This window comes from Sycon ciliatum, chromosome 10 (genome assembly GCF_964019385.1).
Source record: "Sycon ciliatum chromosome 10, ocSycCili1.1, whole genome shotgun sequence".
In the NCBI taxonomy this organism is placed as follows: Eukaryota; Metazoa; Porifera; class Calcarea; order Leucosolenida; family Sycettidae; genus Sycon; species Sycon ciliatum.
The window spans coordinates 12,264,040-12,280,774 of NC_088652.1; the positions used below are offsets into that span (position 1 = coordinate 12,264,040).

At 47.6% G+C, this 16,735-nt stretch overlaps 1 protein-coding gene across 1 annotated transcript in view; it reads left to right on the plus strand.

The window, feature by feature from the left end:
• The window catches only part of LOC135825979 (mucin-2-like), a 29,135-nt gene that overhangs the window by 5,666 nt on the left and 6,734 nt on the right, over nt 1-16,735 (plus strand). Inside the window, exons 2-3 of the mRNA XM_065338614.1 lie at nt 5,536-5,868; nt 7,476-9,311. Of these exons, the coding sequence (XP_065194686.1) occupies nt 5,536-5,868; nt 7,476-9,311 (2,169 nt within the window). The remainder of the gene's footprint in view (nt 1-5,535; nt 5,869-7,475; nt 9,312-16,735) is intronic.

The following is a 16,735-nucleotide window of genomic DNA, read 5'->3' on the forward strand; positions in this document are numbered from 1 at the left end:
TATCTGACACATACAAGCCATGTAGTCAGTCCTTTCAAAGTTCGAAAGTGTAAAGTACCAACCGGGTCACAGGTGACCCGGTACTTTATTTTCAACCGGGTCCAAGCGCCGCCCAACCGGGTGGATTACCCGGCTCACCCGGAGCTGGAGCAGACACTGTACACATCACCCCGACTTCGCGTCAGCTTGTCTAAACAAAACTGTTCTGACCATATGCCCCACGGCGTATAGAGAATTTCGGGATCCTCGTACTCGGACCAGTGAAGTCGTCCGCTCCAATCTCCTGGCCCTCATCAGGCTGCGCTTCTAGCAGAGGAGTGCCCCTTTAATAAAGCAATGAATAAAACTATGTGTGCACCCATAGCAACAATTGAAGGGTTCGAGAACGTTTTCTTGTCACAATTATCAATGGATACTCATGACTGAAGGTAATATCAAAATAGTATTTATATGCTTGGAGTGACGAAAACAAGGATTCAATTCGTGTACATGTACATGTACATCCTTCAAAGCGGTGAACCCCTTGATAGGCGACAAGCCTCTGGGTCATCCTAATAAAGATATTATTTAATAACCGCAATCAATAGAACTAGCTGAACCGACATTTGTGTACTTTATTTATGCAATGTAAAAACGGTGGAGACGATGTGCAATAAAACGATGAAAATATGAAGAAATGGTGTAGGGAAAAATATGGATTCAAACAAGTTTTCGTACAACACTCATCAGGAATCGTCGTTGTACTAAAGGACACTGAAACAAAAATTGAACTATTATAGAAAATCTAAGTTAGAGAAATAACACTAAGAGCAACAGCAGTGAAATTTACAAGTGTGAATTTTAACAATCAAAGCGAGAAATGAACAAAGGAGAAAGGAAGGAAAGACAACGTGATAACACATAACAGCAGTACATTACACCTAGAACATTAAAGGGGAAGTATACCCTAAAATCAAATTTTCACCAGTTGTAGTCTTCTGGGTGCTGAGTCGAATGGTCTTGGTCCGAGGAAGCTGCGACGCTCCCTTCCTACTTGAATCCCAATCGAACTCGCGCACTTCCACCGAAACTGGGTGACTGCGCCCTACTAGATGGGGATTTGTATGCAAAATGTCACTAAAAGCGCCATTTCGTTCTTATAAAAGCACGGATGACCGCGATTGGCCCATATGTTGTAGTCTTTTGGACGCTGAGTCGACTGGTTTTGGTCCGAAAAGGCTGCGATGCAGCGTTCCTCCTTTATTCCCAATCGAACATGGTTGAACAAGCGGTCACGTGCTCCTGGGTGCCCAAATCACCTGGTCACCGCGCCAGCAGGTGACAACTTTCACACCAAGGTTCAACTCGAGTTCAACTCGAGTGACAGGACTGCACCCAAAAAAGGTCAAACAGGCTAGTAAGTTGTACCCTGCAGGCACGGTGACCAGGTGACTGGCGTACGCAGGAGCACGTGACCGCTTGTTCAACCATGTTCGATTGGGAATAAAGGAGGAACGCTGCATCACAGCCTTTTCGGACCAAAACCAGTCGACTCAGCGTCCAAAAGACTACAACATATGGGCCAATCGCGGTCATCCGTGCTTTTATAAGAACGAAATGGCGCTTTTAGTGACATTTTGCATACAAATCCCCATCTAGTAGGGCGCAGTCACCCAGTTTCGGTGGAAGTGCGCGAGTTCGATTGGGATTCAAGTAGGAAGGGAGCGTCGCAGCTTCCTCGGACCAAGACCATTCGACTCAGCACCCAGAAGACTACAACTGGTGAAAATTTGATTTTAGGGTATACTTCCCCTTTAACGGCCGAGCTTGGCCGCACTAAACACGACACGTTACTTGAACAATTTCAACCCAATTATACTATCTTTCTGTACACACAAATTAGGCTTATACAGACGCTGATAGATAGCTTCCAAAACTTTTAACTGTAGTCCATAACCATGACGACCACGGCACAATACAGTGAACGAAGAGTCGGAATACGAATTGCAACAATCAGGACTAGCTAGCAGATGATTGTACACTGAAGACTTGCTACCACGAAACCTACGCACAACACTAACACTCTCACCGGCACTCTCACCATCACTCCCATCACTGCTCTCCGACTCACTGCTCCCTCCGCCGTCCGTTCCATCCTCCGCTTCCTCTGTACTCTCTCTGTCTCGTCCATCCCGCCTGACCGGGTCCATTGAACTCAACTCGGCCGTCACCCTGCTATCACGTCCCTCCTTTCGCCCTTGTCCGCTGAGTGCGTAGCTTCTGTTGTAGTTGGCTGTTGATCATCTTGGTCTTTCAATTATGGGCTTGGATGGTGGATTAGTTGTGGTTGCTGTAGATTGCGTTGTTGGTGTTGGTGTGGGAGCTACTGATATGCAAGGTGGGTCTTTTTGAGTCAGCATTTGTAGTGTTAATGCAGCTGTCAGTGTTGCTCGCGGTCTGCCACTGGCAAGCTCCACCGCCACAAGAACCGATGGCGGAGGATCAGGAGGAGGCAGTGGGACCGGGACCGCAAGCGGCACCGCCTCAGCCAAAGCCGCCGGGGGCACTGACTTGTTTGAATCCCTATTTTTCCCTACGCCATTTCTTCACATTTTCATCGTTTTATTGCACATCGTCTCCACCGTTTTTACATTGCATGAATAAAGTACACAAATGTCGGTTCAGCTAGTTCGATTGATTGCGGTTATTAAATTATTGTCTCCTCGCTGTGTGTTCAAAGATATTATTATTATTATTAAGACAGTAGCACATAGTTTCCATTGATAAGTGACAAGAAAACGTTCTGGAACCCTTCAATTGCTGCCTCCACGTCGCCTGTTCAAAGACAAACATGTTGCTACTGTAAACCTTTATTCTCACAATTGTCCAGCGGCCAATAGGAGATAGAAAATTGGAAATTTATGCTACTGGGTTGTTGTTGTTGTTGTTGTTGTTGTTGTTGTTGTTGTTGTTGTTGTTGTTGTTGTTGTGTGTGTGTGTGTGGGGGGGGGGGGGGGGGTAGGACTTGTTGAATTGTGTTTGTAGTCACCAATCACTGTAAACCAACAAGACACACCAGCAATCCATGGATATCAATTTCGAATTTTTGCGGATCATTGCCTGAACAATGGCTGCGTTCGACTATGCACTTGAATCGACTCATGAATCCATGCGCATGCATTCAAGTCGTTCGATTTTCATGTCATGAGCCCTGGAATCGGTTCGGAATCCATTCACCCTATCCATTCACATGGGGTGATGTGAATAGCACGAATCAATTCATGAATGAATTCATGAATTTATTCGCGGGCATAATCGAACGCACTCACTGACTCAGTGTGATATCGCTCGTACCCATTTCTTCTGGATGAAACCGAGTGCAGTACACGTGTGCACACCTGAATACAATGCAACACTAGTAGAACATTTTTTAATAGTCTACTAGTTACCGTCTCTACGTCAAAGTCTCATGTGCATCGATGCAATTATCGGAAAGCTGTGATGTAATCATCAGGAGACAATGATGTAATTATCGGGAAACTATGATGTATCAGGAGACAATGCTGTGATCATCAGGAGTAATCATTGGTAGACTGATGTAATTTTCAGGAGGCAATGCTGTGATCACCAAGGGACTATGATGTAATCGAAAGGAGACTCTGCTTGACTGAAGAGTGTACACTGGGCTGTATCCTACACTACAATGTTTGTGATGTTGCCATGGTACCTTGGGGGGGGGGGGGGGGGAACAGGGCATATGATAAGAAATTCGAAGTGCTCGGACGGCATGTCCTTTCATTTCCATTTTTGGCCAGACATGTCCGGACGTATCAAAACCCTTAAAAATATCGCCAACGATTTCAACACCGCTGCACGATGTGCTCTGCAGAACATTCCAGCAATAAAACACACCAGTGGCCATAATGTGCATACATGTATGTACATGATTATCAAATAATCTACGTGGAGATAATAATTTTAATATGGCTATGAATAGGATGAAGGCCGCAGACATCACGCAACCACGTTACTTGTTTGACATGTATTTACTGTGTATTTTATAACAAAATTGTATCTTGTTGTTATTTCTAACACCTTTCTATTTACAGTACTTAACTTCAGTTTCTTTGGTTGTATCCTTAGTTCCGTATTTTTTTCCCACTGATGATAGGAACAAGAAAATCGATTATGGGTTTTCAATAATATTTTTGTTATAAAATACACAGTAAATACATGTCTAACAAGTAACGTAGGTGCGTGATGTCATCGGCCTTCATCCTATTCATAGCTATTAGGGGTGAAACGAGTATCTATTTTGACCAATCGATCACTCGTTCATAATATTCGATCGAGTATCCGATTATTTTGAGTATTTTATCAAAATTCAAAAGCACTAGATTTGCGAGTTCTCGCCCAATCCGGAAGAAATTATCTGTGAACATCGAACAAAAGTCGCCAACGTCTTGTACAGAGTGTAAAGTAACGATTTTCATCAGTACTTTCATATCTCAGAACGTTACTTGCCGTGGTGATCGCATCGTCGAAGTCTTAAAATACTGACTCAAACCATGCATAACGCATGCATACCAGTGGACCAGTGGTACAACAAAAAGTTTTTGAAAAATACAATGCCAATACTAAAAAATAAAAATAAAAAAATAAAATAAAATAAAACGATCTAGTGCAAACTTTCGAATACTCGCTCGTTTGAAATTTTCGAACGAATACTCGAATATTCGAACTAATTGTTTCACCCCTAATAGCTATACATGATTATCATAATTATTATACATAAAATGAATTGATCAATTATTCCGTAAAACTCTGTTATGTGCGGTGTGCAATTGAGATATTTTCCGATGATCAATTATTATTATTTTTATTGATAGACACGTGAACTATGTACAGTATAGCGCATTATCTAGCAGTACTATGTAGGATGACACGCAGTTCACCACTCATGGCATTGACGTCCTCAAATTTCTTGAGCTGACGATGAAAGCCTCGCCGAAATTCTTTCCGCTTTTCACTTGCTCCTCGAATTTGACGCCCACCGCGCATTTCAGAATTTCCACCAATTGCCGGTCATCTTTCTGTCGCTCGTACCTCAGCCAGACGGAGGTACACAGTTCTGTGTCACTATCGGAAACCCTTTTGCCACAAGTAGACGTTTTCACTCCGCGTGCTACTTTCTTCGCCGGAGCAGAGCTCTCACTGTCATCCTTCCTCTTTCCAAACATTTTGACAACGGCTCAACTCTTCTTATTCACCACTCGCAAACGTACTGTAGTCTCAGTACACTTACAGATCCTGGGTGCACGTGTAGTGCACGTGCATAGTACTACTTGTGCATGAGGATGTCGCAAACATGAAGAATATTGTGAACCGTGTGTCGCTGTCGCAAGTCGCATGTCGAGTCGCAGAAAGTTGTATTGTGAATCGGCTTTTAGTGTGCGAAACTCGGAGTAAAAGCACTTTTTCATCCTTTTATTATTGTTGTAACTTTACTTTTTATAGCAATGAGTTTGCGTGCTCTTGTTCTCTGTCCTGTTGCAGAATCTGGCAAGGAGCAGAGGAGCTTGCAGTGCAATGGTGGGACATATTACTACCACCCGACGGCGCTGGGGATGACCTACGCAGAGACCGTGTGCGAGCAGGATTTCGGCGGTCGCGTCATGTCCGCCAATGTAGTGGATCTCGCGTGCGGTGCGAACCTGCTCCGCATGCCAGCGTTGCAGGCGAGTAACGTCAGCGGCATTCCTGTTTTCCTCCAGAATAGCAAATCGTCGCCGCTCTTTGTCATTGGATTCTGCCACGTGTGGGACTTTAAGAGGATGACATTCAATAATCTCTGGTGCAGTGATACGCTGCCTGTGATTTGCGTCAAAGGTGAGTGTTGCTGGTCCGGGTCTTCACCGAGAGCAAAGTGTACTTGGCTGCGAATCATAGCATGCACTTCATGTCAGGTGTGCAGTGTGGGACTTTGGCATTTTCAGTTTGAACTCTGGCGTATACACAATGTGCACACCCGGCTGCAAATACTGGACCGGTGTGTATGACAGACAAGAAGGGGGGGGGGGGGAGGGGGGAGGGGGGGGGGGGCAAAAGCCCTTCTGAATTACCAAATATGGAAGGTATGAGTAATGCATGTGAGTACACTGCGATCAGCAATGCACTGTTCAACACCCCAGATGACCATGCCCCCGGTGGCTGTGTGGGGTGTTATGTGAGTACACTGGGATCAGCAATGCACTGTTCAACACCCCAGATGACCATGCCCGAGTGGCTGTGTGGGGTGTTATGTGAGTACACTGGGATCAGCAATGCACTGTTCAACACCCCAGATGACCATGCCCGAGTGGCTGTGTGGGGTGTTATGTGAGTACACTGGGATCAGCAATGCACTGTTCAACACCCCAGATGACCATGCCCGAGTGGCTGTGTGGGGTGTTATGTGAGTACACTGGGATCAGCAATGCACTGTTCAACACCCCAGATGACCATGCCCGAGTGGCTGTGTGGGGTGTTATGTGAGTACACTGGGATCAGCAATGCACTGTTCAACACCCCAGATGACCATGCCCGAGTGGCTGTGTGGGGTGTTATGTGAGTACACTGGGATCAGCAATGCACTGTTCAACACCCCAGATGACCATGCCCGAGTGGCTGTGTGGGATGTTATGTGAGTACACTGGGATCAGCAGTGCACTGTTCAACACCCCAGATGACCATGCCCGAGTGGCTGTGTGGGGTGTTATGTGAGTACACTGGGATCAGCAGTGCACTGTTCAACACCCCAGATGACCATGCCCGAGTGGCTGTGTGGGGTGTTATGTGAGTACACTGGGATCAGCAGTGCACTGTTCAACACCCCAGATGACCATGCCCGAGTGGCTGTGTGGGGTGTTATGTGAGTACACTGGGATCAGCAGTGCACTGTTCAACACCCCAGATGACCATGCCCGAGTGGCTGTGTGGGGTGTTATGTGAGTACACTGGGATCAGCAGTGCACTGTTCAACACCCCAGATGACCATGCCCGAGTGGCTGTGTGGGGTGTTATGTGAGTACACTGGGATCAGCAGTGCACTGTTCAACACCCCAGATGACCATGCCCGAGTGGCTGTGTGGGGTGTTATGTGAGTACACTGGGATCAGCAGTGCACTGTTCAACACCCCAGATGACCATGCCCGAGTGGCTGTGTGGGGTGTTATGTGAGTACACTGGGATCAGCAGTGCACTGTTCAACACCCCAGATGACCATGCCCGAGTGGCTGTGTGGGGTGTTATGTGAGTACACTGGGATCAGCAATGCACTGTTCAACACCCCAGATGACCATGCCCGAGTGGCTGTGTGGGGTGTTTATGGTACAAATTACGTCACTGTGCAATGGGCTTATGACTGTGCACCCGTGAGTTTTGGGCTTATGACTGTGCAACCATGAGTTGTTCTCCGGACCTTTACGGATGTCATGTTGCTGTTTGGATTCTTTCAGATGCGTCTCTTCCCAGCACTGGCGGTGCAAGCTCTGCTAATGCCGCCTCCAATAGATCCTCTGAAAGCACAAATCCGATTGGAAATTCCATGCAGCCTTCACTTCCTCCAGACATTGTTGCTCTCCCACCGGTGAATGTGAATGTGCATGATAACACAACAACTTCTCCTGGCAGTAATTTCGGCAGTGGGAACACCACGTCTACAGCACCGAGTGTTAGCGATTATGTCATGCCGTCAGTACCCAGTGTGGTCGATGATGTCATGTCGCCAGTACCCAGTGTGGTCGATGATGTCATGCCGCCAGCACCCAGTACATTCGATGTCATGCCGACGGTACCAAACATGTTTGATATGCCGTCAGCACCCAGCGTGGCTGATAATACCATGCTGTCGGTACCCCGTATGGTCGATGATGTTATGCCGATGGTGCCCAACATGTTTGATATCTTGCCGTCAGAACCCAGTGCAGTCCCTTATGTCATGCCGTCAGTGCCCAATGTGGTTGATGATGTCATTCCGGCAGTACCCCGTATGGTTGATGATGTCATGCCGTCAGTACCCCACATGAGCGATGATGTCATTCCGGCAGTACCTCGTATGGTCGATGATGTCATGCCGGCAGTATCCCGTATGGTCAATGATGTCATGTTTAGAGCACCAGATGGCGGCGATGGAGTCACAACTACCAGTCCTCGGGGACCAACTGATGCTGTGCCCAAATTGCCCGATGTTATGCCGTCAGTACCCCGAATGGTCGATGATGTCATGTTTAGAGCAGAAGACGGTGGCGATGGAATCACAACCACCAGTCCCCCGGCAACAACAGACACTGTGCCCAAACTATCCGATGATGTAATGCCGCCAGTACCCCGAATACTCGATGATGTCATGCTTAGAGCAGAAGACGGTGGCGATGGAATCACAACTACCAGTCCCCCGGCAACAACAGACGCTGTGCCCAAACTGTCCAATGATGTAATGCCGCCAGTACCCCGAATACTCGATGATGTCATGTTTAGAGCAGAAGACGGTGGCGATGGCATCACAGCCACCAGTCTCCCGGCAACAACAGACGCTGTGCCCAAACTGTCCGATGATGTAATGCCGCCAGTACCCTCAATACTCAATGATGTCATGTTTAGAGCAGAAGACGGTGGCGATGGAATCACAACTACCAGTCCCCCGGCAACAACAGACGCTGTGCCCAAACTATCCGATGATGTAATGTCGCCAGTACCCCGAAAACTCGATGATGTCATGTTTAGAGCAGACGACGGTGGCGATGGCATCACAGCCACCAGTCTCCCGGCAACAACAGACGCTGTGCCCAAACTGTCCGATGATGTAATGCCGCCAGTACCCCGAATACTCGATGTCATGTTTAGAGCAGAAGACGGCGGCGATGGCATCACAGCCACCAGTCCTCGGGAGCCAACTGATGCTGTGCCCAAACTGACCGATGGCGCTGATGGCTTCATTGGGACTGGGATCAGCGACACCATTGCTGGTCCGTCTACGAGCCGTGTTGTGAAGCACGATGTCACCACGCATTCGGCTGACATTGTGCAGAGTTCTCCAGCCAACAGATCTGAACATAGTCTAGCCGGTGCTCCGTCAGAAAAGGCAGACCCGTCAACGGACTCCGTCACGTTCGACACACAGGCAACCAGCAGCAGAGACGCTACTGAGTCGATCGGCCCAGCGGCAGCGAGCGCTGCCTCGACGCCGCAAAGCGGCTACAACCTGGCCATCGTTCTGGCCTCGATGTGCGGCATACTGCTGTGCGTCATCTTCCTTCTGGCCTGGCAGGTGAAGAACATCCGCAAGCCAACAGGTGAGCTACTTTATAAGTACAAATTTTCGTTCACGATATCTTTCGTTATTTCACTCCACCAGCAGGCGTGTTACGTACTAAATTTCGTGTTTGGTCGAGGTCTGTCACCCCGAACGTTCAGAAAAAAAACTTTAGTTTGATACAAACTTTAGTTATTTCATGCCGCCTAACGAATACTGTATAAGCAGAAATATTCGTCTGGAATTTAATTTCGTCTTTTTCGTCCAAGGCGCTCTTGGACTAAATTTAATGTCGATTTGTGCAGCTTTTCTATACACTCTTATGATCCATGGACGAAATTTTCAACCGGACGAACTCCTTTTCTTTGGATTTGGACGAAATTATTGACCGACGAAATGTTCTGCCTCTACAGTACTGTATCAGTACAAGTTTTCGTTTGGAATTAACTTTTTCTATACTGTAGAGGCAGAACATTTCGTCGGTCAATAATTTCGTCCAACTCCAAAGAAAAGGAGTTCGTCCGGTTGAACATTTCGTCCATGGATCATAAGAGTGTATGGAAGAGCTGGGCAAATCGGCATTAGTCCTACATTTAATTTAGTCCAAAAGCTCGTTGGACGAAAAAGACGAAATCAAATTCCAGACGAATATTTCTGCTTACTGTACAGTACACAGTAAGCCTGCTGAAGGGTGTGTCCTCTCTCTCTCTCTGTGTGGCTAGTGTTTTCTAAACTTTTTTTTCCCTACAAAATCCACATAGTCTCCAGATACCGTCCGGGGTGGATACTGGAGTGTGGTGGTGGGGCCCATTAAGCTCAGCCGACCAGAGGTCTCGGCTTCATAGCTCGATGGACGCGTGCAGGTACGCGAGGGTGAAATCCGACCCAAAGGGCAAAAGCGGCGCCCTGCGCCAGTTCCGATTACATCATCGTGTTCGCGTGCAGTCAACTTCGCTAATAACGACTGCGGATATAACGACAATTCGCGAATAACGACAGAATTCCCCTGCCCAGAGCAAAGTCCCATCTAACTGTTTACATATAATGAGACTTCGGGTATAAGGACACCTCGCGAATAAGGACACTTTTCTGATGCCCCGCCGCGTGTCGTTACACGCAAAGTTGACCGTACATGTATAAGTCCAGCCTCGTTCGTACCACTTCCAGGGCGTCAAGGCCGCCAAATGTGCTCTCTGGGTCGGATTTCACCGAGCGCAACTGTAGCACCGCACCTTTTCTCAATCCTCCTGCTGTCTTTTCTCGCCTACAACTTCAGGTCAGGCAAGAGTATGTGAAATCCAAAAGTGTGCAGCTGGAATGGGTTGATGTCATGGCCAAATTCCTGGATTATATCATTCTAGTGACACCGTGCATACAAGCAGGATTCGAGCAGGTCTCCAGTTGCACAGCTGAAGCTCAGTTGTACACACTTGCGTCACTACCCGCCGCTTATCCGCATCAGTCATGATGTAATCGAGGAATTTCGCCGTGACCGTATGACCGACACCCATGCAGGAAGGTCACACGTTGCACACCCCCTGGGTCTCATCACGTATGGCGCGCAAATTTAGCGTTTTCATAAATTGGGCTGATTCGCGATGAGAAACTTTTGCGTTTCTTTCTCTTCAGTCGGATCTTGTACTGTCTACAATCAATGCATGGAGAGGTTTGCAGCGATTTATATTCGCGAATGTGTGATGGTCGCGAAAATATAGCGAAATTTAACCCTTTCACCGCTAAGGACGTTTATTTACGTCCTTGAGAATGACGCCCGTCCACTAAGGACGTATATTTACGTCCTGAGTGCACATCGCGTACTGATGACCATTTTCCAACTGAAATCCGACCCCTGAGCGGTGCGCTCACATCGCAAAGACCCAGCACAGGATTGTAACACTACGAAATAGAGAGCGATAGAATGTGAACGCACCGCTCAGGGCCTCGGATTTCAGTTGCCAGCACCGTAGTAGTGTTTGCACGGCTGCATCACATCACATCACATCACATCACATCACATTGCATCACATCACATCACATCACATCACATTGCACCGCACCGCACCACAGCCCCCCCTGCACACAGACCACCAGTCCAGTTTCTTTACACCCCCACCGCAGAATGCAGAGGTCAGGGATAGCCCGGTATCAAGGAACATAAAAACCGAGAGTATGCAGCTCGACCAGGTTGCCGTGACGACGAAACGGGAGGTACTGTATAACATCAAGAGTCCATAACCCAAGAGTATGCAACTGTGATCTCTTTTCTATGGGCCAACCGCGCGGCGCGCTGCCTTAAGTACATCATTCAGCTGCAGCCCGAGCACTGCGGAAAATCAAACACCGCACTTTCCCTCCAGTTTGAAATGAACTTTCGTACGGAACTGGAGTTCACGCGCCAGAATTCAGAGATTGTGTAGGTACTGGAACGAATTGAGCAAAAACGGATGGGCTCGTGCGAGAAATTGAGAGTTTGAATGCATGCTTTCAGAGCGTGATGAAGGCAAGTTACGTAATGAAGGCAGCGCGCCACGCATGCACCCATAATCACAGTTGCATACTCTTGGGTTATGGACTCTTGATGACATGTAATTTTTGGTGTACAGTCAACTTTGTGTATAACGACACTCGGCGGGGCATCAGAAAAGTGTCTTTATTCGCGAAGTGTCCTTATTCGCAAAGTGTCCTTATTCGCGAAGTGTCCTTATTCGCGAAGAGTCCTTATTCGCGAAGTGTCCTTATTCGCGAAGTGTCCTTATTCGCGAAGTGTCCTTCTTCGCGAAGTGTCCTTATTCGCGAAGTGTCCTTATACCCGAAGTCTCACTATATGCATTACAGTTAGATGGGACTGGGCATGGGAATGCTGTCGCTATTCGCGAATTGTCGTTATATCCGCAGTCGTTATTAGCGAAATTGACTGTAGTAATTAGTAAACTTTCGGTGTCAGGGACCTGCCAGGTTTCAGGTGTATAATAGACAGCGTTCCCTGCACATACAGTGCATACTCCAGTGCCTTTTAGGTTTAATCTAGATTTAGGGGCGTCCGTAATTTTCGAAAAATTAAAAAATCCGTCCTCGTGCAAAATTGCCTCTGACCCACCCACCCACCCCCCATTTTTTCCCATTAATTTTTTGATTTTTACCGATGCCCAGCTCGAAAATAAGAACTCCTGACCCCATGTTTTCTGACTGCACCTGTGTCAAGTACTCAGTGAGTAGCTAAGTACAGTGAGTAGTAGGTCTACCGGCGTCACGGCCATGCACCGTCCTACAACTACATGAAAAGTCATGTATATCATAGTAGATACTGGTGTTAGCGACAATCGATCCTACACTACAACGTCTACAGTACAGTACACAGTCAGCTATAAAATTATATAATATCAGTGCAACAAATGTATGAAAGTCACTGGAGCAAAAAAAAGTACGAAAAATCAAAAAATTAAATTCCGCCAGCACACTCGACCACCCACCCCCTTTTTGCCTGAGGATGGATTTTTTAATTTTTCGAAAAATACGGACGACCCCTTAGCTGCCTGGTTTCTCTACCGAAACTACAGAAATTTAAGTTACACTGAAAACAACATGTTATACAGTACTACCAAGAGTCCATAACCCCCCAGAGTGTGCAACGCGCGATAGGGTCTTGTCACGACTCGTTTTCAACATTACGTCGTTTTCTTGTAGCGAATGTCGCGGCCTGCACGCGCAGCTACATGAAAATGACGTAATGTTGAAAACGAGTCGTGACAGAGATTTGTGTGGCGTTGCACACTCTGGGGTTATGGACTCTTGGTAGTACCGTATACTCCCACCAGAGCGCCCCGTCTTTCCCATGCGCCCCTCTCGGACTTCTTGTCAGGGAAGTGAAAATCCTCGTATGGCTCTGTGAAGTGTGATGCCGTACCGCACTGCAGACGCGAGCTCGACCCGGTTGAAACGTACGCAACAGTTCACACCCTCTTGACAAGGGATCACACAGACCCTGGGTTTTGATGGGTCTGTAAGACTTCCTGCTCTTGACCTTTGGTTGGTGTACGAGACACACACACACAGGTTTCGTAGGGTGAGTGATTTTTCATGTAATACTGAATGCGGCAAGTAGGACTCGCCCATCCGCCCCTCCCCAAATGGATCTACTTGAATGCTTGCGGAGGTAGGGGCGCTCTGGCCGGATTTCACGGTACTCGTAGCCCATGCATGGCAGCAAGAGTACATAACCCCCCAGAATCGGCAACGCCTGATCCAGCTCTGCATAGTATCTTGGTCGAGCGTAATCAGATCTTTGCGTCATAATACCGTACACATGATCTGAGGGGAACCCGGGGAGTCGCGGGTACTCTAGGATCAAAAACAACGGTACCCTGCCTCGAGACCGGCTTTGCGCTGGTGTGGAGTGTACGCATGACATCAGAAGATCCAATTACGCTCGACCAAGATCCTATGCAGAGTTGGATCAGGTGTTGCACACTCTGGGGGGGGGGGGGGGGTGTACTCTTGATGGCTGCAAGAAGGTGTGCGTAGTAGTGTCAGTGTAGCTGTATGATGTCGAGGACATTGCAGGTGCAGCGCTGATGAATGTGTATGACCATGGCCAAGAGTACCCCCCCCCCCCCCCCAATAGTGTGCAACTCCAGCTATGGGGCCGGCGACGGCAGAACTTCACATCACCTGATGAACCCGTACACATTATTCGCACCTGGTGCATGATAGATGCAGGGTTGTACGCAACCCTGCTTTGGGTTCAACTCTCTTGTGGTCACTTTGCACTGTTTGCCAGAGTAACCTACTGAACACTGAATGTCACGTGATGTGAAGTTCTGCCGTTGCCGCACTGGATAGAGGTTGAGCAGGCAGTTGCACACTCTTGAGATTATGTACTCTTGCCATGACTTGTATGTATGTGTGCTTGTGCGTGTCTGTGGGTTTTATATGTGTGTGTGTGGGGGGGGGGGATGCTTGCGTGTTTGGACATGTGTGTGTGTGTGTATGTGCGTACTTGCATGTTTGTGAGGAGGAGGAGGAGGAGGTACGTGTATGTGTGTACTTGCATGTTTGTGTGCATGCGTGTGTGTGTGTGTGTGTATGTGTGTGTGTGTGTGTGTGTGTGTGTGTGTGTGTGTGTGTGTGTGTGTGTGTGTGTGTGTGTGTGTGTGTGTGTGAGACGTGTGTGTGTGTGTGAGACGTGTGCTTTACACACCTCCTACTTGATACTTGACACAATCATCATAATACTTCACACTGTATGCATTAGCACCTGTATTCCTGAACCGGTGCATTGCATTAGCACCTGTATTCCTGAACTGGTGCATTGCATTAGCACCTGTATTCCTGAACTGGTGCATTGCATTAGCACCTGTATTCCTGAACTGGTGGTGCATTGCATTAGCACCTGTATTGCTGAACCGTTTGTTTGTTTAGCTTTATTGTACTTCACCAGAAGCACAGGCAAAATCTGCCTTCTCACTGGGCGTATTGCCACAGTTCTCGCAAAATGATGAAGGTGGTGATATAAGAAAAGGAGGAAGAGGAAAATACAATCATGAACAAGGCACAAAGAGAAGACGGAAACAAATCACTGAGGGAGTACTACAAGTAACGAATTGGAATTTGATGAATTTTTCATGAAAATAATGCAACGGATGCAAAGGTTGCAGGGTTGAGGGAATGTTGACAGTTATGCGTCTTTGAAATCTTAGGAGAGGGTAAGAGAGTTTAAGATATCGCTTGTAATTGCTTTCTTAAAGGGGAACTGTCACCAAAAATTTTCTTTGTCTTATCTTGTAGTTCTTTGGCTCCTGATCACGATGGTGTTATTCGTTTTTCTCTGCGATGGCTGGAAGTGGGTGAAAACTTGAAAAGAAGGTGCCCAAAATTGTCCCGAAGTACCGAGTGACGTCACGCCGGACTTGACCTCCACGTGTACATTCATCGTCAAGAACGAAGTCCAGCCCGTGTGCTGGTCGACCGAGCCAACTGTTCGATGTACGGTGCACGCTTGCCTTCTGAACTCGGACACTCGATGTGTACGTTGTACACAATGAGAACGCCAAAAAGGGACAAAATATACAAAAGTCGACAGCAGTTTGTCGCACTGGTACTTCCTCCACGAAGCTCCAGCTCTTTGTTTTATTTGTGATTACGAAGGAGTGGAAGGATGTTTGTTTGCTGTTAGTGTGACACACATACCTCGTGCTTGAAAATGATGTCGTTGTATCGAAGCCGAAGGTGGCGGTGTTGCCCACTCGGCTCTGAAATGAAAGACGTCGGAGTTTGTCATCGGCATCTTCAGCAACATCGCCAGATGAATCGCCTTCACGTACCTACATTGCGTTCCTTTGGGGCTCGGGTTGGTGGTGTTATCGCCGGCCGGAGGAGTACTGTTTTCTGCATACGCACTCATCATCGTGTTGTTCCTCACACGAAAAGTTCAAAACAACGACGTACTTCCGTGCTCACAAAATAAAACTTAGATCCTCGCGGAAGAAGTCCAAAAGGTGAAAGCTCAGCTGCTTTTTATTTTGATTTGGCTGTGTAGCTGCACGTGGGTCACTGCCTCTTTGGCATTCTCCTTCGGTACGACGTACCCATTTGTGTTACAGTTCAAAAGGCACGCGTGGACCGTACATTGGAACAGCTAGCTCGATCAACCAGCACACGGGCTGGACTTTGTTTTTGACGACGAATGTACGCGTGAGGTCAAGTCCGCCGTGACGTCACTCGGTACTTCGGGACAATTTTGGGCACCTTCTTTTCAAGTTTTCACCCACTTCCAGCCATCGCAGAGAAAAACGGATAACACCATTGTGATCAGGAGCCAAAGAGCTACAAGATAAGACAAAGAATTTTTTTGGTGACAGTTCCCCTTTAAATGCAGAAGGAATTGTGATGGAGCGGACATCACTCATCAGGCGGCAGGCAGTTCCAGTACACACCAATGAACTGAACAGTGGATCAACCGGAAGGACCCGGCGAAAACGGGACACGAAGCAGACGTGACGCCTGACCCCGCGTGGCACGACCATTGACTAAATCAAAGAAAGTGCTGAAAAGACTACTAAAATAATAATTTTTGCTGATATATCTGAGTAAGAGTAAGAAGATCAAGTCGACAGAGAAGAGGGGATGATGGGGTGGTAGAAGGCACCTGGCAAACGGCGCGAATTGGTGCATTGCATTAGCACCTGTATTGCTGAACTGGTATTTAGAGGGCTTCGGGTTGTTGGGGAAGGTAGAGTTACCCTGGACAATACAACTGTCTCAGTGTGTGTGTGTGTGTGTGTGTGTGTGTGTGTGTGTGTGTGTGTGTGTGTGTGTGTGTGTGTGTGTGTGTGTGTGTGTGTGTGTGTGTGTGTGTGTGTGTGTGTGTGTGTGTGTGTGTGTGTGTGTGTGTGTGTGTGTGTGTGTGTGTGTGTGTGTGTGTGTGTGTGTGTGTGTGTGTGTGTGTGTGTGTGTGTGTGTGTGTGT